The sequence below is a fragment of the Balaenoptera borealis genome (genome assembly GCF_965194805.1).
Source record: "Balaenoptera borealis genome assembly, chromosome: 12".
Classification (NCBI taxonomy): domain Eukaryota; kingdom Metazoa; phylum Chordata; class Mammalia; order Artiodactyla; family Balaenopteridae; genus Balaenoptera; species Balaenoptera borealis.
This window is the reverse complement of record NC_138869.1, coordinates 75,926,138-75,951,040: the sequence shown is the minus strand read 5'-3', so window position 1 is coordinate 75,951,040 and position 24,903 is coordinate 75,926,138. Positions and strand designations below refer to the sequence as shown.

The window sequence follows — 24,903 nt, the reverse complement described above, 5'->3', positions numbered from 1 at the left end:
AATGCTGTTTTTTCCAAACTAGGTTGTGAGTACCGGTGAGGACAGGGACTGTCTTACTCACCTCTGTATCTTGGCGTCAGGCACAGAGCCTGGCTTGGAGCAGATTAAGTAATTGTTTTCAAATGGTGATCAGAGGAGGGTAGAGTCAGGGTGGGCTGCCTGGAAGAGGTGGCCCTAGAGCAGGGCTTCCTGAGATGCACAGGCATTAGACAACCTGTGGATGGAGGATGGGGCAGGGGGTACATCTGGAGGCCTCGATTGTGTTGGGGAGAGAGTGAGAAAGCCCCCTGAGCCCAGGACTTGGTGAGGGCAGGGGGATCCTGGATGCCTTAAAGGCCCACCTAGGGAGTTTGGACTTTATCTGGTGGACAGTGGGGAGCCACTGGGGGTGATGAAGCAGGGGGATGACCTTTCTTTGTTGCTTAGTCCATTTTGTTTCTGCTCCCTTGTTCTCTCAGGGCTGTTCCCTTTCTCCACTTCTCCAAAGACAATAAACCCTCTCTCTGCTCTTCAGTCCCTTCTCTCCGATCCCTATGCACCCCCAGCCCACATATCCATGCTCCGTTCTTGGCCTTCTCTGCTCAGCTGTACTGGCCTGCTCCCCCTGCCTGACCCATCTTCCCTGGGATTGGGGTTGGCTGGACTTGGACTTGAGGGGAGAGGGATACGGGCATGGTGTGACCACATGGTGGGAACCCGTGTGATGGTGACCGAGCCAGGACACCCTGTTCTGACATAGCCCGCTACCCCCTTCAGGGAATGACCCCCCCACCCCCAGCCAATAATGTGGCTAAGGCTCATTAGGAAGAATTTACTTAGCATTTGTCAACCTGATAAATGGAGATACAGATTTCTCTAACAGATAAATTAGAGAGTGATGGGCCTTCATTTTCTTGCTATTAAATTTAGCCTAAAAGGATATTGAACCGCGTGGGAACCAGACTGCAGAAAACTACTGTGTCTCTTCTGTCTCCTTTCAAACATCCATCCATCTATCTATCCATTATATCCATCCATCCATCCATCACTTCATGCATTATGTCCATCCATGCATCCATCCATCTGTCCATCATATCCATCCATCTATCCATCCATCATATCCATTCATCCATCTGTCTATCCATCACTTCATTTATTATATTCATCCATGCATCCATTATATCCATGCATCCATCCATGCATCTACCAAATATTTACTGAGCACCAAATTAGATGCTTTATGTTTAATCCTTATAGAAACTCTCCAAGATGGACATTATCATCATTTTGTACATGAGGATACTAGGATGCTGTGGAGTTAAGTAAGTTGCTGAAGGTTACGCAGCCAGTAAGCGATCTGGGATTCAGCTCTACCTGCTTCAAAACACATGTTCATAGTGTGGGATCAGATGGCCTCCCTGAGTGTCCCCAGGGCCTTGTTCTGAGCGTGGAACATAACAGCCTTGCTATTGAATGAACGGACCGGCACACTCAGGTTCTGGAATGCTGGAGTTCCATAGTTCTATCCTAGGAGCAGCCAGGGGGTGGGAGGCTATTCTGGGCTTCCAGTCGTATTGGCATTTGCTACTGGTAACCTAGTGTTGCCAGTGCTGCCCCTGTAGTGGAGGCTTCTTGATCACGTAACTTGCAACCCAGCACGTCCTGTTTCTTCTCTTCATCAGGCTAGCTCTGCCTCTGAGGGCAGTCCTGTCTTCCATAGGTAGGAAAGTTCTAGGTATGTGCTTGGCCACTGCATTCAGCCCCACCAGTCTCCCCCAGTGACTGGGCTCTTGGGCACCTGTCTCCCAGCTTCTCCATAGGACACCCAGCCCCCATTTTACTCTGCCCCCTTTATTGGCCTTTCTGTCTAAGCTGTGGAGTTAGCTGCACAATTTCAGGTTAAAACTGCCTCCTTGGGCCCCATTGGCCGAGACAGGGCTGTGAGTGCAGGCAGTTTACTTGGGAAGTGACCCCAGGAAGCATGGCTAGTGGAGCAGGCTAAGTGAGACACAGAGGGGAAGGAAGCCAGTGAGATGTGTGTTCGGGAGCAGGGCACCAGGCTGTCTCACTGCGGATCTCTGGAGAACGTGCTTTAGGGCTTCCCAGCTGTGGGATGGCGTGAGGGAATTGGGGGTTTATCACTAGCTCCCTCTGGTCTTTGGCCGGGGGAGGGCGGGTGCTGCCTCCATTGGCTCTGGCACAGATGTGTGCAGGTGCTGGCAGTTGGAGGTGCTCAGGTGGGCAGGAGGGACTGGGAGTGTCCAGGGGCCCTGATAGCCTCTGCCGCGCTCACCGAACCCAGGTGTGGTGGCCCGGGCAGTCCCTTGAAGTGTGCCTCTTGCCAAACCCGCTTCCTACAGCCCTCCTCTCTCCATGCCCACGAAGCTGCCACCCCACTCCACGCCCGCCACTCTACCCCAGGCAGACCCTTCCCACTGGGGCCAGTCACCGGTACCACATTCATTGCATTCAGCAGATACTTAAGGAGCACCTACTATGTGCCCCGGGTGCCACCATAAGAGGAGGAAGCTGCCAGGATCCCTCTAGGTGCTCACAGCAGAGGAAAGGGATCCAGCGTGAAAGAGGTCCTTCCCATTGGTCTGCCAGACGCGGCAGCCCTTTCCGCCCATCTCTGAGCTCTACGGTCTCTCCTAGGGGGCGGGGCCAACAGGCTGGGGGCGGGGCCGACAGACTGCGTGGCCACAGAGCTTGGGCCACCTTTGAGTCACCTCCCGACTCTGTCGAGGCTGTGATTGTAGCGGTTTTTCTGACTTCCTTTTCCTTTCTCTCGCTGCCCCTGCCTCTTGCCTCCTGGGGCCACTAGCCCCATGGCTGCCACGTGGCTGCCTTCTTCAGTCGGCAACTGAGGCTTCTAGCGCCCTCCCTCCGAGTCTCTATGGGGAACAGGATGCAATTCACGGTGCAATGGCAGGGGGGCGGGGGGGGCTGAGTTTATTCATGGGCACCCTTCTTTGTCCCTGGTGAAAGCCCTGCCTGGTGCCTGCTTCCTGAAGAGGGGCCTCCTCCTTCTTGACTCCTGCCCCCACCCCTCAGACTCCACTCCCACTACACTCTCCTGCCTTGTAGGGCCCCGGGAGGGGGCAGAGTTAAGAAAGGATGTGGTATGTAGGTAAGGCCGCCTGCTGTAGGGGCAGGGGAGGGCAGGCGACAGGGCTGGGGCAGGTGCCGGGCCTGGCGGGAGCACACACAACACACGCTCCAAACTCCGTATTGGGCCACAGGCAGGACTGCCAAGTCCCAGTCCCTTTGACTCATCTCTCCAGCCGCCACCCACAGACTTTCCCCTTGATGTTTTCGCTTCCAAACCAGGTTTGGTCAGGGCGCGTGTGCCAGGGTGGTGGGGGCAGGAGTGTGTTGACCTGGGCTGGCCAGACTCATTCCCTTTGACATTCTCCCCCTACTTACCCGTGGCATCTATTTCCCACCCCGTGGGCAGGGCCAGCGCTGGCAGAGCGAACGTCGATCGTGTACCTGCCCCACTTGGATAGAAAGGTGGCTGTACTTATTCGGGGCAGGCGTGTCAGTGTGAGGGCTGGGAGGACATCGGAGACATTTGCACAGGGTCAGAAAGGGGGCACTTACGATGAGGCTTTCGGTTTGTCTCAGGTTGGAGCTTAGGCATCTTTGATGTGGGGAGGAGGAGAAGTTGCAGCTGCAGGTCGGCTGCATGGGAGTCTTACCCCCATGGGGGAAGCTGGGGAGACAGAAGGACACAGGTGGGGGGAGACGGTGAGTGGGGAGAGCAGAGTGACTGATGCTCCTCCCCCACCCAACGCCCACAAAAGCCAGGGCACTGGGTTCCTCTCCCTGCCCAGCAAAGGGCAAGTGCTTCTTGTGGTGTTTCAGGACAGCAAAAGGGGTGGGTGGGCCGCTGTGTGCGTTTTGAGAGTGAGACCACCATAGGGTTCATCTCATACCTGTGTGTGTTGGGGGGGCTGGATGGGGCAGGTGGAGGCGGCTCCCTCACTCCAGGTGCCTGGGGTGGGGGGACATTGCTGTACAAGGTCATTTCTTTTGTTGGGGGGAGAGGTCTCCTCTGGCTTCCAGAGGGAGATGGGGTAGAGGTGTCAACTGGGTACCTGGGCAGGGCAACAGAGAAGCTGAGTTCTGGGTCTGGGGCAGCTGCCATTGGGGAAGTCCTGGGCTGAGCGAGGGCTAGGCAAGGACCCAGGCAAGGGACCCCTGGATTTTGTGCCCCAACTGACCATTCCCAGAAGCCCAGCTCATGCCGGGGTGGGGCTGGGGAGGAGGCCCAGCCACCGGGTGGGTGCGGGTAGCAAGGGGAGAACAGTCTGTGGTTGTCCAGTGGCCCCTGCCTGCTCCGGCCGCCCTGTCCTGCCCCCTCCGGGCATGAGTCAGACCGAAAGCAGAAGCTGCCAGACGTTGCGCAGGGTGAAGCGAGGCAGAACCAGCAGTGCTATTTTGGAACCTGGTTAATTCCCCCTTCTGTCCCCCAGCGCTCATCACTCAGGGCTCCCCCCACCTCCTCGTCACCAGCTCTTTGCCTTCCTCGAGGGGACTGTGGGGTGAGACTTGACGTCCCCTGGCACATATGTGGGGGAGCGGGGTGTTGCTTAAAGCTCCTCTGCTTGCTGGACCCCTCCTCCCTGGCCAAGATGTGCTGGCTTCTCTGGAACCGGCCTTCTGGGGTGTTGGGAGGACAGGGTGCCCCCTCCTGGTGGGAGCTTGCAGACCGGGTAAAGGATGGTCGGTGGCTTTTAGCACTGCCCCTCCTCCGCTGCTCTCAGGACAGCTGTCAGCCGCCTCTCCCATGGCTGTGAGCTGACAAGGGCTTCAGGTGGGAGCCTCTCCTGGCAGTGACTCTTACAGGTTTGGGAGGGATTTCCAGACCCAGAGGGGAGATATTTTGGGGCCAAGGGCCTTTCCAGAACCCGTGACATCACGCACCCTGCAGCAGCCCCCACTGACCCCCTAGTCAATGGTTCTTTCTTGGGCATCTAGGCCTGCTTAAGGCCTCACATTTTAGGATTTCTTTGGAGCCTGTGTGAGCCTGGGGGCCCCTGGCCATCCAGCCCGCGGAGGTGAAAGAGGTCAGTGGGTGTGTGTTTCTGAGCTGAAGATGAGGGTGTATAGGTGAGAGCGTTACCCACCCGTGGGCCGGGGGGATGGGGGTCCCTGCCACTCCTGAAGCTGTGTGGTCAGTGAGAGGGTGGGCTTTGCTATTGCTCGCGTGATTGTGTGCGTGGGAGATGGGTGCGGCCTCCATCCGCAGTGTGTTGCCGCCTCTCAGGGGGGGCCCTGAGGTCAGCGCTCCATCCGGCTATTTACCCCCCAGCAACCTGGGGTGGTGGGTTTCATGCACTGGGGCGGGGGACTGTCAGCAGGCACGTTGCGGGTGACCAATTAGAATGTGGGTCCCTCTTAAGCTCAGGTGAGCAGGACTTGGGTTTCTCGTCGCTCAGCTGGGTTTGGGGCTTAGGCGGGGCGGGGAGGGGCAGAGCAGTGTTGGGGGAAGAGTGGTCTCCCAGGCCCGCTGCAGGGGCCCCAGCGTCTCCCACGCCTCACGCACAGTGCGCAGGCACAGCCTGTCCTCGAGGTTGTCTGCTCTCTGCTGGAGCCGGTCTCTGGGCAGCCGAGTCCTGGGGTGGTGTGTGTGTGTGTGTGTATAGGAGATGCTGTGAGCGTGTGTGAGTAGGTGTGTCTCACACGGCCTGTCTGGGTTGCTTTCCCGCTGGGAACCATATCAGCTTCCAGTCAGTTCCCGCAGACTGTTTCCCCTCCCCGAGCTAGAGCCCCAGCACCGAGTAAGCGCGAGTCCAGAGCCGGTCTGGAGCCCTGCATTCCCGCCTCCACCTTGGCTCCTGGGCCTGCCTGAGAGTTTGGGTTGTTTGCTCAGGTTCACTGTGGGGCTCAGAAGGCCTGTGCCTGTCCCTTAAAGGATCTCTCTCCGCCTCCCAGCTCTCCCCTCCCACCTGTCACACTTGGAACCAGCAGGTGATCAAGCCCCCAGGAAGCGGCAAGTAAAGTGACTTTAATGGGCCCGCAGATCTCCTAGGAGTCCATGTTAAAGTGCAGATTCTGACTCAGTAGGTCTCGGCTGGGGCCTGAGAGTCTGCATTTCTAACCAGCTCTTGGGGATGTGATGCCTGTGGATCTTGCTTTGAGTGGTGAAGCCTTAAACGGCCCTCTTCCATCCAAACTCCAGCCAGATGGGCTCTGCTCATCCGGCCAGGGAACTAACCCTCAGGGGCCACCCCCTCGGTGCCGGGCTCCTCACACACTTCGGCTCCTTTGATCCCCTCACCTATTCTGAAAGAGGTGGCATTACTGCCATCCTGTTTTACGGATGGGGAAACTGAGGCTCTGAGAGGTTGAGTACCTGTCCCAGGTCACACAGCTGGAAAGTGGCAAAACCAGACTTGAACTCTGGTCTGTCAGGCCAGAGCATATGAGCATTCCACTAAACCCAGCCATCTTCCAGGGAGCGGACTCAGAAGGCTGAGATGCAGCCAAGGGGGGTGGGTGAGGGGTGGGACCGCAGCTGCAGGGAACAGCATCCACCCCCACCTGCCTAGCCCAGGGTCCCTCTGCTGATGGGCTTACGACTCCCTACCTGCCTCCTCAGGCCCCTTCTGAACTGACTCCCCGCCTGGGCACCCAGCCTGCTGCCGTGCCCCTGTGCACTCACCTGTGTCTGCGGACGTTGGGTATGCAGACCCGCAGACCAGGCCCCCAGCTCCACTGCCTACCAGCGTGCAACCTTGGGCAAGTTGTCAGCCTCTCTGCCTCAGTTGTCCCCCTGTGAAATGGGGGATATATTACTACTTCCCCAGCAGTATGTGTTTGGAGGATTACATCAGTAACATGTATCAACTCAGAACTGTGCCTGGTGCATAGGAATCGCTCAGTGCCAGTAGTAACAAACGCCTGCTGGTTTGTTCCCGGAGACCATAGGCCACCTCCTGCGAATGTAATGCAGTTGTCAGGGCTCATAGGTGTTTTTCTTCCTTCTTTTTCCCCTGCAGTCTTCCAAAGCCTTCTTTTATTAGGCAAAGGCTGGATACTTCAGTTTTAAAGAGGTTGTTTTTGAAGTCCTCAGAGGCAGATTAAATTCTTAAAAAGGAAGCCAAGCAGTAGGAGTTCATTGCAGTGGACGAGCGGGAGATTGGAGAGGCTGTAGCAGCCGGGAGGAAGCAGAGGAAGCCCCCAAGGGTGGGGGTTAGGAGCCAGGCGCCTGGCCTGGGGCAGGGAGACCTGGGTTTGGAGCTGGGCTTCAGGTCGGGAGCCAGAAGCCTCTCCGTGTGCCAGCTGCCCGCTCCTCGCTGCCCCTGGGCTGCATCCTCCTCTTCTGACGAGATGGACGATCGAAGGCTGGGTCTCCAATGCTGCCACAGCTCTGGAGAGGGAGTTCCTGAGTGTTGGAAAGCAGCACCCGGCTCTCCCTGTCACAGGCCTGTAGGCTGGCTCCCCGGGCATCCGGCCCCAGACCGATCCATGCTGCCCGAACCCTGCACCTGCCTGGACAGAGCAGGAAGGGGGCCACCACGGCCCTTCCAGCCTCCTCACATGATCATCCAGGGGTCCAACTGGGAGAGGGGACAGGACGTGTCTGAGGTCACAGAGCTGGGTGGCGGGACAGCCAAACGGGTTTTTTTGATCCCACTCTGCGCTTTCGGAACAGACTCATTCCAGAGGGTCCAAACTCCCGGGCCCCAAATCCATGATGGCACACGGTGACCAATCAGGCGGAGTCTTGAGACTCATCTTCGCTGCTGGGGGTATCGGTGACCTTATGGGCTGACCTAGCATCCACCAAAACTTAGCTGATCTTCCCTCAGCAGGGGGACGGGATCAGGTGGGCTGGGGTGGGCGGGGGAGGTCACATGGGGCTTGAAGCCCTTGGATACCCGTCTGGAAATCCTTCCCTTGCTCTTCAGGCCCCTTTCCTGTCTGGGGTGCCACCTGTGGGCTGTACTCCCCGCCCTGCCCCTCCCTCTGCACATACACCTCTGCTGCCATCCAGTGCCAGATCTCTGGTCCATGTAATCGCATTTCTGTCCAGCCAGTTTGATATAATTTCCCCCTGAGGCCCTCGTGTGGCCACGTTAACCGCCTCAGTGAGATCCAGATATATGGTCTCCTGAGCCCTGGGCGTGGATTGCCTTGGCTGTTCAGCAAGAAGAGAGCCTGCAGGTGGGCGGGGCCTGGCCTGTGTTCTGGGGCATCCAGGAGGGCTGAGGGGTGTGCAGGCCTCTCTGGGACCCTCTGGAGGGTTCACTGAGGGCAACACGGGGTGAGGGGGTGAGGCAGGGCTGGGAGCTTACGGGAACAATAATCCATCTCTCTACAGGGATCTTCCCTGTGGGCCCCTGGTGACCTCATGGGACTGGAGCTGGTGGTGGTCGCATACCTGAGGGAGACCTGGGCTGGCCAGGAACACTTCACTGTGCTCTTGCAGTGTGGCCTTGCACAGGGCCCTTAACCTTTCTGAGTCTTGGTTTTCTCATCTGCAGAAGTTCTGTTTGTCCCATGAAGTGTTTGTGGGGGACGGGTGAGATCTGATATAGGTCATGTGCTGAGTGCAGTGCCTGGTCCATCGTGGGGACTTGGAGTGTCTGCCGAATGAGTGAACAGGTGGTAATTGAGCACGTGATGGGTGCTTGGATGAGCAGCCTCCCAGGGCCCTGAGCCTTGTTCTGGGAAGTCTGCCGGCTGGGATCGGGTGGAGGTTCTGAAGAAGAAAGCTGATTTCTCTGGGAGCTTCCTTGTAGCTGGGGAGACTGGAGGTGACCAGGAAACAACTGGAGAACAAAGTAGTGTGGCCACAGGCAGGCTGTTCAAGGGGATGGGGTGTCCAGGATTGGGGGTGCAGAGGAGAAGGGGAAGAAGGGGGTTTCAGCCCCCTTGCCCTACTCTAAGCCAGGAGAGAGCTGGCTGCCCACTGAGCGGCAGGGTGAGGGATTCTGCAATGTGTGTGTCTGTGTGTGAGAGAAACAGACAGACAGCAGAGGGTCTGCATGTGTGGCTGGGCTGAGTTGATGCGTATCACAGGGTGGGCATCTCCCAGGACCTTTCTGGTTTCTCCCTCCATGCTTCCCTCAGCCACATGTCCCCCTGGCCCCCCATCCTTCAAAGCCCAGTGGCAGTCCTCCTGGGACAGGCCTCATGTCAGGGTCCAGCTGATCCCTGTGGGACCAGACAGGCTCCTTTCTGGTCTGGGATTGCCTTTGAAGCTGCCCCCCTTGCCGCATAATTGCCTTGCCTTGCCCCGGGCCAGCCAGGAGGTGCCAGCTCCCACCCTTTCCTGTGGGATGTGAGCTGGGTCCTCGGGCTGATGGGCCTGAGCTCTGGGCCTTGGAGGCCACTCAGCAGGCCGGGAGCTCCTGTGGCTGCCCTTCGTCTCCCCTCTCCTTCCTCTCCCTCCTCCCCACCTCCTGCCTGCGTTCAGGCTTGTCTAAAACAAGCCCCTGCCTGTACTCCCCCCGCCCCCGGTCTTCTGCAGCGTCCTGTCGTGCACACTTACCGGGGCAAGTGTGAATCCCAGTTGCTTTTTTTCAATGTTGGAAGCATCCGGAGAGCCCACTGTTGCCTTTCGTGACCCCTAAGGAGCCACGGATCAGCTAAGATAATAACGACCCACATGACTAAGTGTCTCCAGTGCTGAGCCCTGTGCTAAGTGCTCTGCCTGCTCCTGATCTCTTTAGAACCTAGAGAGGTGGGTTTCACTGTTCCCCACCTGCCTCTCCCATAGCACCGCAGTGAATTATGTATAACATACAAGCTTTGGAAAAGAAAATCTTTTAAAACCCAAGGCTTTTCGAGAGGAAACAAAGAGGGTGCCTCGTATTGGGAAAAGCTGGCCAAGGCCTTTCTGCTTCTGGCCAGTCTGTAAGGAGAGACAGAAGCTGGTGATCAATAGGCAGTGCTGTCCCCCCACCTGGGGCCTTGCTATGGGGTGTGTGTGCGTGTGCGTGTGTCAGTGGATGGGGGAATGGATGGGACCCTTTTCTCAAAAGAAATTTAAGAATAGAAAGAGGAGACTCACCCAGGGATGCCCCCGGTGGGCATGGATGAAGCGACAGTAACCAGTGACCGAATGGTGATATCGCCCTTCTGCCCATGATTTCACCCTTGCAGAGGTGAAATCACCCAGCACCCCAACTTAGATCACAGCAGCTCTCTGGGAGAGGTCCCCCAGCTGGTAAGTCCCACTTGAGTGATGGAAAGGCTGAGGCTAGACTCAGACACTGAGTCAGGCCCAAGTCTGGGATTCATCCCCAAGCATTCTGATGCCAAGTTCCCATAGCATCTTGTGGGAGGGCATGCTAGCTCCTGGGGATCTTGTGACACCTCCCTACCCTTAGCTCTCTTTGGGTTTGGCCCAACTGATGCCCGCCAGGCCCTGCAGGGACCCGTGACTGCCTTGGTAATTTGGAACGGCCCTGTCCTAAGGCGAGGGGGTTGTGTGGACATTCTTGTTCCGTTTCCTAGCTCATCAGGCCTTCCTTTGCCACGTCCTCGGCCAGAGGGGGCTCAGAGCAGATAAAACAAACCCCAGACCTGGAATCTTCCCCTCTCTTCCCTTCCCAAGGCTGAAAGGTTACCCAGGAGGTCTCGGGGTCCTTTGCCCTGCTTCCGGGAGCCTCGGCACCTGTTCAGGAGGCCTTCCTTTAGTGGTTGGTTTGATTTCCCCTCCGCCACGACTGGGCAGCTCCCACACAACTGGTAGTTTGTAACAGACTGGGTCAGAAGAAAATTTCTTCCTACCACAGAGGTGCAGAATGTGATAAATGGCTTAACCAAGCATCCCGGCCTCTGAGCTTCCACACTTTGTTGTTTCAGCCGCCAGACATATGTTTTTTTCTGGGAATACAGGAAATTATCTCTGCCCTTTGAGGGAGGGCAGAATTTTTTCTGCTTGTGTTTGGGGATTCCAGACCATTCCCTCGTCCTGGGCACCCTCTGGCCCCCTGAGCTGGAATGAAAGAGATCAGCTGCTGAAACACTTTGATAGGGGCGGTGGGAGGAGAGGCGCATCTTCAGTGGAAATCCCTAAAATAAAATGTGGCTACCTTGTCCCAAGTGCAGGACCAAGGCCAAACTCTTAAGTCCCAGGACTAGGGTGGTGGAGCCAGACTGCCAGCGTCCAGCCTCGCCACTTATTAGCTCTGTGACCTTTGGCAAGTGACAACCTCTTTGTGCCTGTTTCCTCATCTGTGTGTGTGAGGGGGACAGTACTGGTACTCATGTCATGAAGTGATCGTGATAATTAAATACGGTGCTTTGAACCATACCTGGAGCATAGTAAGTACTCCATAAGCATTAGTATAAAATATTTTTCCTCATTAGAAAGATATACAGGGACTTCCCTGGTGGTCCAGTGGTCAAGAATCTGCCTTCCAATGCAGGGGACGTGGGTTTGATCCCTGGTCGAGGAACTAAGATCCCACATGCCTCGGGGAAACTAAGCCTGCGTGCTCTATAGCCCGCACGCCACAGCTAGAGAGAAGCCCACACGCCGCAGCTAAGACCCGACGCAGCCAAATAAATAAATTAATTAATTAAAAAAAGGAAAGATATACGTGTTCATTATAGAAAAAGAACAACATTCCAAAGGTAAAAAGAAAAAAAATCACTCATGATTACATCATCCAAAGAAGTCAGTAATATTTTAGTATATTTCCTCCCAAGAGGTTTTTCTACACATATTTGTACATGATGATCAGATTTTATATACAATTTTGCATCCTACTTTTTGTCACTTGACATATCCCTGTGTTACTTACTGCAAATACAACATTTGATGAGGAGGAACACAACATAATTTTTTTTTTTTTTGACTGCGTGGCTTGCAGGATCTTAGTTCCCCAACCAGGAATTGAACCTGGGCCCTCAGCAGTGGAAGCGCAGAGTCCTAACCACTGGACCGTCAGGGAATTCCTGAACACAACATAATTTAACCGTCCTATTGCTGGACATTGAGATTATTTTTTATTTTTCACTATATAGTGTGATGGGCATCTTCATGCATAAAAGCCTTTTCTGCATTTGAGATTTCTTCCTCAGGCTAGTGGATATTTTTTAAGGCTTTGATACATATTGCCAAACTGCTCTTCCAAAGAGGATGTACCAAGCTACATTCAGGCAGTTGCATTGAAGCTGCCTGGTACCAAAGGCATTTTAAAGTCGTAGCCACACTTGGGTGGGGGAGGGGAGAGGGTAATTTGTTCAACTTTTCTTTTACATTCTTTAAGATCTGCCCTCATTCTTACGTAAAATTTTAATGAAAGTATGACACACCTACAGAAAAGTGTACAAACTATTGAGTGAGCATCTGGATGCATTTTCATAAACTGGACACTCCCGTGTCACCAACACCCGCATCAAATTACAGAACATTCCTAGTCCCCACACCCACCCCAGGCTGTCCTGTGCCACCTCCCTGTCACTCCCCCCGCAAGAGTGACCAGGATCCTAACTTCTAACATGCAAGATTCATTTCCCCCGTTTTTGAACTGTTTGTACATCGATCGTGCTGTGTGCGTGTTTGCCTTCTTTTGTTTGCTATTATGTCTGCAAGAGTCATCTGAGTTGTGTGTAGCAATAGTTGGTTCACTTCCATCACTGAGCAGCATTCCAGGGCATGGAGGTACCACAACTTCTTTATCCATCTTCCTGTTGATGGACGTTTGGGTGGTGTCCAGTTTTGGCCACTGTCTGTAGCGCTGCTGTAAACTTTCTAGTCCGTGTCCTCTGGTGCCCACATGGATGCTTTTCTGCTGGGCAGACACTTAGGAAGGGAGTTGCTGGCTCATGGCATCTATGTGTTTTCTGCTTCCTGCTCATATTTTTAAAGGATCATCTGGAAGGCAGAAAAATCCCCAGGGCAGTTCAGGCCCCACAAGCAATTGAAGGGAGGTGCCTCGGCTCAGGGCTTTTTGGGGGGGCTCTCCAAAAAGGGATCATGTCCCCTCCGAAGGCTTGTGTCAGGGCTGTAGTGGAAACTGAGTTAGGCCTGGGTCCTGGCCCTCCAGCTCCAGCTGGCATGTGGCTTCCGACCCTGGCCTGTGCCTCCAGAGGCCACTCAGTGTCCTCGCCGGGGGTCCTCAGCTGGCCTAACAACCATTGCGCTGAGCAGGGCAGAGCTCGGGCCAGACTCCAGGTGGAGCTGGGGGGACCCAACTTCGGACATGATTGGAAGCAGGTTGGGCCCCTCACAAACCCCTAGAAGCTGCCCTACTTCCTTTTCCCTTGTTTTAAAAGAATCACACAAGTAACGCATCTTCACATCCTAGGAGTTAAGTGCTTCGAAAGTGGAATGAGAAACTATAAAAACACCTCTTTGCCCCTCCCCACTCTACTGCCCCTCCCCAGAGGTAACACAGTGAACAGTTTGGGTGTTGGGGGTGCCCAGATGAGTGGATAAAACATGGGGGCTGTGAACCAGGCTGCCTGGTTCAAATTGCCCTCCTGCTACTTATCGGCTGTGTAACTTAGGGCCAGTGACTTCACCACTCTGTGCCTCAGTTTCTCCCTGAAAATTGAGGGCAATAATAGTCACTGCCTGGGGTTGTTGTGAAGAACAGATGAGTTAATAGTTGAAAAGCACCTAGCCCAGCCCTGACCCATGGCAAGGATTCAAAGAGCATCTTGATTCTTCTAGTCTTTTCTACACATTTACTCATTGCCTGCCTAAGTGGGCTCCGGCTGTACATTTTATTCTGCAGTTTGATTTGTCCACTCAGTGCTGTATCTCTGAGATCTTCTTTCCTATATCTGAGACCTTTCTGTTCTGGGACCCTCTTTCTCCTTTCGTCTCCTCATGGAGTCCACTGATTTCTCCCTGTCTTTCCCCTCCCTCTGTCCACATCTTCCCTTGGAAAAGGTTCTGACCAGCCTGTTCATACTAAGGCATAAATGACTGACGAGGGAGGCTGGTGTGAAACCAGCTCAGGCCCCTGACCAGAGGAGGGCACAGCTTCGGAGGGGAGTCAGGACCCACCCGTTACCAAACGCCTAAGGGCTGTTAGGTGCGTTCTGCACACTCGCTGTGTCTCCTTGAATCCTCACAACGACCCCAAGAGGCAGATGCCATTATTGGCTCCATTTTACTGGGGAGGAAACCAAGGCACAGAGAGGTTAAGTGGCTTTCCCAAAGTCACCCAGCCAGTATGGGCAGAGCAGGCACTTTGGCCGCCTCTGTTGGACTGTGAAGTCCATTTTGGTCACAACTAAACTAGAACCCCGACACAGCTTAGGGAAGGTAGAGGCAGGTGCGAGGTTCTGGGGGAACCTCAGCAGAGGCGGCCCGTGGATTCTGAGGGTGCAGATGGGGGCAGCTCTCATTGCCTCGGCTGCAACTTAAGGCCCTGCTATGTTTTCCATGCTACTGGGCAGGGGCAGGAATTCTCTGGAGCATCAGACCCCCTGGTCCCCTCAGGAGGAGGGGACAGGGGAGAAGGTTCTTGGGGAAACACCCTAGCCCCAGGGTCTGCATCGTAGTGGGCACTCGAGTTCCCGGTGTTACCGAGTACATGCACGGTGGACCCTTTCCAGGCCTGGTGGGTCTGACGTTAGATGATGGGGAGGGTCTGGGGCATTTTAGATCTCCCGTGTTCCTCCTCTCAGCCCTTCCTGACCAGACTGGGCACTGGGGGAGGCTGCGAGTGGCCCTTAGGCTTTGAGTTAGCAGGTGTGCTTGGGGGTTGGGGGGGTGTTAGCACCCCCAGGGTCTCTCTTGGACCCCCCCCATCCGCCCTCGGATCCCCTCACCCCTGAACTCCCGCCCTTAACCCCACACCCATCCCACCTGGCCACGCTTAGAGCAACCCAGGCTGGGAGCCAGGGCAGGGGGCTGGGACTCTGCGGGTAGCAGCAGCTCTGCGAAGGGGGTGAAAACTTTGACAACAGGGTTGGGGATGGAGAGTCACCTTCTGTCAGAGGACCAGGGACAGGCTAAGGCTTCTGACACTCTCTGATACACAGACAGCTGAGGTTCATAATTCAATATCCTCCCCCAGGAGGCTCTCACAGACCCCGGCGGGGTGGTGGGACAGGGATTCCTGCGTCCATTTTACAAATGAGCAAACTGAGGCTGGCGCAGGCAGTGAGAGGCTGGGCGGGCAGAGCCCATGTTCTCGCCCAGCCCAGGATGGGCGCCCAGCCCTTTGTGAGAGAAACAAGGGGCTCGTTCTCCCTCAGTCCTCCCCGTGCCGGCTGGCACTGCCAGGCTCGATGTCTGCACCCTCACCCCACCCCCGCCCCCATGGGCCAACTGAAGTTAGATTGTTCCTGAGGGGGAGGGGCTCACTGCATTTGTGAGCGGGCAGGGGGTGCAGCTGCGAGGGGAGTGAGCTGGGCTGGGGTCAGAGCCTGTGCGGTCTGCAGGGCTGCAGTTGTGGGAGGGGGGGCAAAGACAGGCTACCCCTCTGTAGGAGCACAGGACAGAGGTGGAGGCTGCAGATGTGTCCCTGCTGCAGGACAGAGGAGGGGGGGAACGGGTGCGTCTGCTCCTTTCTCCTTGGGAGCTGTCCTGCAGGGAGCGGGGCAGAGAGACCCCTGGGGCTGAGGCAGCCTCGTCACAAATTCCCGGCCTACGGGGGCAGAGGAGGGAGGAAGGGAGGTAAGGTTAGGGCCACTGAGTACTCAGCCCTCGAGGTGGGTAGTGCTGCTCCACTTTGTAGGGCGGGATGCAGGGTGATTAGAAGGAGCCCTGGCTTGGGGGTCAGGTGGCTTGGGCGGCCCTGGATCAACCAGACATGCAACCTGGGACAAACGCCTTCCCAGCTCTACATGGAGACATGATGGTCTGAAGACCCTTCACCCTCACCCACCATGAGCCGGGGAGCCAGAATGTGGGATTGGGTCCCAGCACTGTCCCCGCTGCCCGAGACCTAACCTCCCTGTGCTTCTGTTTCTCCTTATCTGTAGAAGGGGAATAATAACCAAAGCTACCAGATGGGGCTGTTTGAGGTTAAAGTGCTTGGAACAGTGCCCAGCACACAGTAAATGCTCAGATAGATGCGAATTATTATTATTTCCATGATCCGGTGATTTTCACTGAATATATGCCAGTACCTTCCGCTAATGCTGACTTAGTCTGATGTCTGGCATTAGGCAGAACATGTCAGCCTGTGCTGCTTTCCTTTGCCACCCCCAGAGGTCTGGTCTCATCCTTAGGACCTTGGGGCACAGCTCTGGCCTCTGGTCTATGCTGTGGCTGACCCTCCAATCTTGTGCTGATCCATCACTCACCCACTCAGCCTACCAAGTGCTGCACACTGTTGAAGACACATTATTTTCATTTAACGCTCTCACCAATCTTCTGAAACTCTTTACAGGTAAGGGAACTGAGGCTCAGAGAAGTTAAGTGACTTGCCCAAGGTCACACAGCAAAGAAGTGGCAGAACTGAGATTCAAGCCCTGTTTGTAGCACTTGCTCAACTACGAAGTTGTATTGCCTCTTGCAATATCGCTGAGAGGGGACCCTCCAGCCCCTGTCAGGACCTTATGGCATCTGGGCACCCCCAGGGCCCCTGCACCTCTCAGAGAGTCTCAGCCCATCCCAGCTGGGAAGGACCTTAGAAATCACCCAGTCCAAGGTTTTCATCTTGTGGATGGGGAGATGGAGGCTCAGAGAGGGGGAAGGATATGCCCGGGGTCACTCAGTGAGCTAGGGACAGAGTGCAACCAGCTGCAAGACTCATTCTGTCCTGTCCTGCCCCCTTCCCAAATAGGCCTTAGTCCCTTGTCCTCCTGAGACCCTTCAAAGATCAGGGCTGATGTGCTGGGTGGTGGAAAGCTCTCCCTGGGCCCTGGGAGGACCAGGTGCCCTGCAGTGGCCCTCCCTGCGCAGGGTTACAATGGCCTGAGGACTTGCCTTTCTCATTTACTGGACTGTAGATGCCAGGAGCTCAGGGACTGCAGCTGGCTCGCTGCTGTATGGCCAATGCTGGTTCATAAATAGTAACCATTCCTGCACATGTTCATAGAGGCCTGAGGCACAGCAGTGAACAAGACAGACAAAATGCCTGCCCTCAGGGGAGTTTGCATTCCTGTTGAGAAAGAGATAGAGAATGAATTGAAATAAGTAAGCAAAAATGTGTAATATTTAAGATGGTGATAAGTGACATGGAGAAACAAAACAGGGAAGGAGCATAAAGTCGGGGTGGGGGAGCTGGTGGGGGGTTTGCAGTTTTAACTAGGGTAGTCATGGAAGGTCTCTGTAAGGAGGTGACCCACTTGAGTGGTGGAGGTGAAGGAATGAGCCATGGTGGTGTCTGGGGGATGGGCACCTCAGGCGGAGGGAAGCGCAGGTGCAAAGGCCCTGAGGTAGGAAACGTGCCTGGTATGTCTGAGGGATTGGGTGTGGCTGGAGCAGATGGAACAAGGAGGAGAGTAGGAGATAATAGGGTCACAGGGACCATGAGGTGGGGACAGATCATAGAGGGCTTTTTATGGTAAGGACTTTGGCTTTTACACTGAGTGAAACAGGAGCCATGGAGAGTTCTGAGCCGAAAGAGGGACAGGATCTAACTTTGGTTTTAACAGGACCCCTCTAATTACTGAGTTGCAAGTAGAATGTCATGGGGCAAGCAGGAGGGAGTCTGACGTTAGGAGGCGCCTTCAGGAAGCCAGGTAAGGCATAGCAGAGGCTGGGCTCACACTGGTGGCAGCGAGGCAGTGGCAGAGGAGGATGTATTTGAGGTCAAATCTGGAGGCTCACCAGGTGGCATGAGAGAAAGGAGTCAAGGTTGACTTCAAGTCTGGGAGGCTGACCTGGAGGGAGTCTCCATCTCTGGCCCAAGAACCAGCAGACTTGGGTTTAAGTCTCTGTCACCCACTTGCCTGGTGACCTTGGGCAAATCTCTCCCCCTCTCCTGTAAAATGTGGTTGCCCTTGTCTTGGCCCCTTCCCCAAGACCCCGTGCACTTTGTTTTGTTTTTTGTTTGTTTTGGGCTGCACGTCGTGGCTTGCGGGATCTCAGTTCCCTGACCAGGGATGGAACCCGGGCCCCCTGCAGTGGAAGCACAGAGTCCTAGCCACTGGGCCGCCAGGAAAGTCCCAGGACCCCATGCACGTTGACGGGGACCGTGCCTCACAGCACTGCCCCCTCCCGTCCGCAGGGAGCCAGCAGCCAGCATGGCGTCACGCATCGGGCTCCGCATGCAGCTCATGCGGGAGCAGGCGCAGCAGGAGGAGCAGCGGGAGCGCATGCAGCAGCAGGCCGTCATGCATTACATGCAGCAGCAGCAGCAGCAGCAGCAGCAGCAGCTGGGGGCGCCGCCCACCCCCGCCATCAACACCCCCGTCCACTTCCAGTCTCCGCCGCCTGTGCCCGGGGAGGTGCTGAAGGTAAGGCCTGCTCCACCCTGACCCTTCGCCCCGGTCCTCGGAGCCCCCGCCCTGAGCCCTTTACCTCCTCCCCCCTCCAGGTGCAGTCCTACCTGGAGAACCCCACCTCCTACCACCTGCAGCAGTCCCGGGACCAGAAGGTGCGGGAGTACCTGTCTGAGACCTACGGGAACAAGTTTGCTGCCCACATCAGCCCTGCTCAGGGCTCCCCAAAGCCCCTGCCAGCCGCCTCCCCGGGCGTGCGGGCCGGACACGTGTTGTCGTCCTCAGCCGGCAACAGTGCTCCCAACAGCCCCATGGCCATGCTGCACATCGGCTCCAACCCTGAGCGGGAGGTGAGTGCGGAGCTGGCCGGTGCCTGCCACCAGCGGAGCTGGGGCCACGTGCTGCGCTCCTGGGACTCCTGGTCTAATGGCAGAGGCAAGATACTGCCCTCAGGGAGCCCCGGTCTGAGGGGAGACACGGCCCCGCCCTCGGGGAGCCCGGGTCTGAGGGGAGACACGGCCCCGCCCTCGGGGAGCCCGGGTCTGAGGGGAGACACGGCCCCGCCCTCGGGGAGCCCCAGTCTCCCAGGAGAAGCATCCCTACTTTGGAAACCTCTGCTAGGGGGACACAGGAGACTCCTACAGGAATGTCCAGCACTCCTGCAAAGCCATGTCCTGACAGAGGGTATATACAGCCACCTCCCTGCGCAGCTTGGCTCCTTGGGCAGAGCCCTGGCCTGGGCCTTGGGGCCTGGGGGCCCTGGGCAGCTCATCCCCTCTCTGGGTCTGTTTCCATCCCCCCAGATGAGCAGATGGGGTGAGGTGGGCGCCAAGGTCCCTTCAGGTCAGTGGCTGTCCCAGTGCCCCTTTTCCCCTGCCTTTCTCCGAGTAGGCACCCCCCAATATGGACTGTTTTTTCCCTTTCAGTTTGATGTCATCGACAACATTATGTGTCTGGACGATGTCCTGGGCTTCATCAATCCAGAAACTCAGATTCCCAACACGGTATTGCTGGCCAGGGCGGGGCGGGTGTGTCGGAGGGAGGGGCAGTGGCCCTGCAGCGGCTGTGGGCCTGGAGAGAACTAGAATGTCTCCTACAGAGATGAGAGTCACCTCCATCAAATCATGTGACGAGGGCCCAGGGTCCGGCAGAGCTGTGAATCCAGAGGGTGCACCTCAGCCTGCGCGCATGGTGGGGCTTGTGGGGGGAGAGGGGCTGGGGAGGGCTTCCTGGGTCGGGGGTGGGGCAGGAGGCACTGGTACTGAGGGAGCAGTGTCGCCCCAGGAAGGCCTGGAGCTGATGAGTTTCTCTGAGATGTGGGGCCCCCTCTTCTACCAAGCCCAGGACCCAGAAAGCACAGGCCTGTGTCCCTCACTCCGAGGGGCAGGTGATTTCAGGCTGGTTCGGTTCCCTCCCTCCGGCAGCCTCCTGGCAGCGTTAATGCTCTCTGGGCTGCCTGGGCAGAGGTGACAGGGCAGGTGGGAAGGGGTCAGGCTTGGAATCCAGAGGCCTCGATTCTGGCTTTGGCTGTGACTCTGGGAAGTCCCTTAACTGTTCTGAGCCCCTGGGGATGATGCCTTCTACCCACGGGCTGGTGGGAAAATTAGATAAGGCAAGAAATTAGGGGCTAGCTCTGCACAAGGGGGGACAGGTACTTACACTGAGCAGGTGGAATTGCAGGTGTTCCCTTCCCTTTTTTTTGGAGATCCCTGAACCTTAGCTGCTCACGCCTGCCCCTTGGGCCCCAGCCCATGCTGCTGAGGGAAGTCAAGGCATCAGTCCTCAATCCCTGCTGCCTGGTGACAGTGCCCAGGGGCTCATCAGGAGTTGGCCGGGGCCAGTGGGTCGGAAGCCTGCTGCCAGCAGGGGCATCGGGGGCTGGGAGGGCAGAGAGGAGGGCACAGCGTCTGGCCCCTTTAGTGGGGGCCAGGGTACCCTGCAGGGTTCTGGGCCTGTGATTTGCTCTGTGTGAATGTGTGGCAGGAACTGGGAAGATCTTTCCAGAACTCAAACCTGTCCCTGTGGGGCCCGTTTAAACCCCCAATGGCCGCTCATCACCAAGTCCCAGGGGCTCTGCAAGTGGAACCTGCCCTCCAGCGTCCGGCAGGATCTCCCCCCACTCCCCCGCCACCACTGCACTCCTTCAGCTTGAGGTGCTTGTGACCTCATGCTCTGTCCTGGCCGCTTCCCCGCTCAGCCATCCCCCTGCCCATAGTGCCCTTCCTCACCACGCCCTCTGAAAACCTTCCAGAAACTCCAGAATAGATTAGGTGCCCCTCCCCTTGGCTTCCAAAGGCCCTGGGGGAAATCCTCTCACCCACTATCTCCTCTCTCTCCAGCTGCTTCCCAGCGCTGGCTGGTTGCTCCTTGAGGGCAGGGGCTGCCTCTTATTCAGCTCTGGACTCTGCCCTGGGTGACCCCAGCGCAGCCTCCCCCAGTGTCCCGGGGAATCCTGGGACGATGGGCCCTGGGGAGAGCCCCCCGAAGACAGGGGGCTGCTCATCGGGTACCCTTCCCCACCTCACCCTGCAGCTGCCCCTGTCCAGCAGTCACCTAAATGTGTACAGTGGAGACCCCCAGGTCACCACCTCCCTGGTGGGCGTCACCAGCAGCTCCTGCCCAGCCGACCTGACCCAGAAGCGAGAGCTTACAGGTACCAGCCCGCTGCTTCCCTGCGCCCCAGCTCCCGAGTCCTGCCACTTCCCTTCCCCTCCCAGCTCCTCTCTCCTCTCCTGTTCTCCAGATGCTGAGAGCCGGGCCCTGGCCAAGGAGCGACAGAAGAAAGACAATCACAACCTCAGTGAGTCTCCCCAGCCCCTCTTCCTCCCCTCACCTGGGCTGGCTCAAAAGCCACTCTCTGTCCTGCACAGCTTCTAGGAAGGATTCCCTACCCAAGGCCTTAAAATCCTGGCATTGGTGTGACTGGGTTCAGCACAGCCCTCTTCCCGTCAGCCCTTTCTAGGAAGGGGTGGGAGAGGAGCTCCAGGGAAGAGGTATTCATGAAATTCCCAGCACTTCAGAGGGAATGAGTTTATCAGATTGTTTTCTTTAGGGCGTGGAGTCTGGGAAGGAGTTCTGGGCAGTGGAGAGAGAGAGAGCCTTCCCCAGGCAGCTTCGCCCGCTGCAGCCTGACCCCCTTAGCTGTGTCCGACCTGCCCCCGACACCCTCACCCCCATAGAAATCCCATTTGGTTGGTCACCCATTACTTCCCAGAAGGACTAAGGCATCCCTGCTTGGGCTGGACCCTTCGTCCCAGGTGGGGTCCTCATCCCCCTAATGACCCCTCCTGGAATGTGTTACTTTTAGTTGAAAGGAGGAGGAGGTTCAACATCAACGACCGCATCAAGGAGCTGGGAATGCTGATCCCCAAGGCCAACGACTTGTGAGTGGGTTTCCTGGAGGAAGGGAAGGGAGGGCAGCAGCTCACAGGTATTAACTGCTGGTTGCCAGGGGGAAGGGATGGGAAGAGAATCCCTTGGTTGCTGCCTTAAAGATCTTATCATCTATTTGGGAAAAGAAGATTCCTCCCTCCCCCAAATAAGGAAGGCTCAAGACAGAGGAGCAGATGTCCCAGAAGTGAGGGTGGGGTCAGGGGTACTTCCTGAAGGAGGAGTCATGCTGGAGTCATGCTGGGAAAGTTTGGTGAGGCCACAGGACTGGTGCAGAGGTGGTCCAGGGACAGGAGTAGTGAGAGTCAAGGATGGGTGTGGGTGTGGGTGTTGGTGGCAGGAATGGGAGGCCTGGGGAAGGAGGCTGCTCCGAATTGCTTGGTTCCTGGGATTAGGGACGTGGGTGGTGGCACCATAGTTACCTGGGAAGGCCCGTTCTGTGCAGATGGAGATCAGCTTCCTTCATAAGTAGGGGTTGGCTGGATCTGGGATTTGGGGCAAAGTTGGGAGAGGCGACATAAGCTCCGAACAGGGTTTTACTTCCACCCACTAAGCTCCTGGCAAATACTTGACCCCTCCTCTGAGCATGCACCTCTGATTCTGCCTGGCCTGCAGGGATGTGCGCTGGAACAAGGGCACCATCCTCAAGGCCTCTGTTGATTACATCCGGAGGATGCAGAAGGACCTGCAGAAGTCCCGGGAGCTGGAGAACCACTCTCGGCGCCTGGAGATGACCAACAAGCAGCTCTGGCTCCGCATCCAGGTCTGGCCCCTGAACTTGGACTTCTTGGGTAGCTCGGACTCCTGACCCCTGGCCTGAGTCCTGACCCCAGGGGCAGTGCTTATACTTCTGAAGTTGGAGACATGGGGATGATGCCCATGAGGAGGGAGGACGTATCAGTCAGGATGTTATAGTTTGGTAACAAACAATCCCCAGCAGCTTTAAGCAACAGATGTCAGCTGGAGGGCCTGTTTCGTAAGACCCTCATTCTGGGACCCAAGCTGACGGACAGGCACATCTAGAGCTGGCTCTTAAAGCCATGTGTCACCCTTAGGGTGACACTTGTCCCTTCTGCTCACATTTCCTCCATCAATGCAAGCACATGCCTATACCTAACGTCAAGGGGGCAGGAAAGGGCAAACCCACCCCTGTGGGAGGCAGAGAGCTGGGACTTTATGGTGGGTAATGCTAAGAATCACCACAGGGGACAAGAGAAAGAATAAAGGCTTGGGAGAGTCCATCCTACCACCTAGAGCTGCCTAGTCCTGGCTCTGTGTTGAAGGCCTCTTGTCCTCTTTGGACCTGAGGCTGGTCATCTATACAAAGGGCAGCTGGACTACAGCTTAAAATTCTTCTATTTCTTATGGTAGATAATACAATTCACATTACAATCCAGCACACATAGCCATACTCAAAGTGAAAAATCAAAGTTTCATGAAAGAACCCTCATCCTTAATAGATGCAGTGCATTCTGATAGTTTCTCGTCTAGTCTAGTCTAGGCAAGTCTATTTCAATTAAAAAAATAGAGAGCTGGTCAAGGCTCACTGTAGTGGTTTCCCAACCCACTCATGAGTTGCGACTTGTAGTTTGAAAAAACACTGGTCTAGACTCTAGAGCTGCCCTATGCTTCCTCCCAGCTGAGACATTTTGTGGTCTTGGGTGCCACAAAAGGAGGGGCAAGGGCTGCAGCGGAGGTGGGGGGCGGGCAACGGGTGCCCACGGGTGTGCACCTCCAGCCTCTGTCTGCCGCACCTGCAGGAGCTGGAGATGCAGGCTCGGGTGCACGGCCTCCCCACCACCTCGCCCTCGGGCATGAACATGGCCGAGCTGGCCCAGCAGGTGGTGAAGCAGGAGCTACCCAGCGAGGAGGGTCCGAGGGAGGCCCTGCTGTTGGGGGCCGAGGTCCCCGACCCTGAGCCACTGCCGGCTCTGCCCCCCCAGGCCCAGCTGCCCCCGCCAGCCCAGCCAGCCCAGCCACCGTCCCCATTCCACCACCTGGACTTCAGCCACAGCCTGAGCTTTGGGGGCGGGGGCAACGAAGGGCCCCCAGGCTACCCCGAACCTCTGGGGCCAGAGCATGGCTCCCCGTTCCCCAACCTGTCCAAGAAGGATCTGGACCTCATGCTCCTGGACGACTCACTGCTACCACTGGCCTCCGACCCCCTCTTCTCCACCATGTCCCCCGAGGCCTCCAAAGCCAGCAGCCGCAGGAGCAGCTTCAGCATGGAGGAGGGCGACGTGCTGTGACCTGGGCCACGGGGGTGGGCCTGGGGGGTGGGAGAGCCAGGGCCACCTCCCTCCCACCCTCCAGCCTGTACTTGTGTGTGAAGTAGCCCCTGCCCTGCCTCACTCCGCCCTGTCGGCCCCCTGTTTGGGCTTAGTGCCCTTGGCAGTCCGTGGGGTCGGAAGCCCCCCACCCAGGGGCAGCCCTCTTGATGGGGCTGGGCAGGAATAGGCCTTCAGCCCGGCTCCCGGAGGTGAAATCATGAGGGTGAGGGAGGATACAGGGTGTGCTGGAGGTAAGACGAGGTCCTACCTTCTGAGCCTGGTCCCCCCACCGATGAAGGAGGACTCGTTGGAACCAGGGGTCCAGAAGTTCCTTCTTGGAGGCAGTGACTGGTCCAGGGGGTGCCCAGGCCTGCCCTTCTGGACTCTGATGGCAACAAGCCCGTCCTCCAGCCTGGCACTCCCCCCACCCCCCTTTGGTGCTAACAGCTCTCCATCAAGTGGTGTGAGGGCGGGGGTGGCCAGAAGAGGAGGCGCTGGGTTCAAGTTAGAGTGGGGTCACTGCTGGAAGAGCAGCTCCCCGCCAGGCTCCCCACTTTGTGCCTTTAGTAAACACTGTGCTTTGTACCTGTTTGTCCTGTCTCTTTGGAGGGGGGTCTGGGGACAACAGAGATGGGAGGATTCAACCCGGTGGGCTCCTTTCTGTATTCAGAGTTCAAATGCCCCCATGGGGATCAGGGAAGGGGGATACAGACAGGAGGGACTGAGTCCATCACCTAGTTTCCCCCAACTCCCCAGCCCTGCCCCATGGGAAGCTGGAGATCTCGCCTTACTTAGGAGGCTCGGGAGCTGCGGGGGGACCTTGTCCCTCCTCGCGGCCACAAGGTGGCGCCGCAGCCCTGCTGGTCTCACATCTCCAGCTGTGGCCTGAGACCACTGACCCGGGTGATGTGGGAGACCCCGTTGCTTGTCCAAGTCTACTGCT

At 56.8% G+C, this 24,903-nt stretch overlaps 1 protein-coding gene across 2 annotated transcripts in view; it reads left to right on the top strand.

The window, feature by feature from the left end:
* The window catches only part of TFEB (transcription factor EB), a 47,823-nt gene extending 23,278 nt beyond the window's left edge, over positions 1–24,545 (top strand). Inside the window, exons 2-10 of one of the 2 annotated variants that reach the window (XM_082345972.1) lie at positions 17,512–17,598; positions 18,087–18,315; positions 18,396–18,650; positions 19,227–19,304; positions 20,833–20,953; positions 21,044–21,100; positions 21,608–21,683; positions 22,306–22,453; positions 23,451–24,545. In XM_082345972.1, coding sequence (XP_082202098.1) covers positions 18,103–18,315; positions 18,396–18,650; positions 19,227–19,304; positions 20,833–20,953; positions 21,044–21,100; positions 21,608–21,683; positions 22,306–22,453; positions 23,451–23,939 — 1,437 coding nt within the window. In that variant the 5' untranslated portion in view covers positions 17,512–17,598; positions 18,087–18,102 and the 3' untranslated portion in view covers positions 23,940–24,545. The remainder of the gene's footprint in view (positions 1–17,511; positions 17,599–18,086; positions 18,316–18,395; positions 18,651–19,226; positions 19,305–20,832; positions 20,954–21,043; positions 21,101–21,607; positions 21,684–22,305; positions 22,454–23,450) is intronic. The other variant, XM_082345971.1, reaches the window with a different exon arrangement.
* Positions 24,546–24,903: the final 358 nt, after the last annotated feature.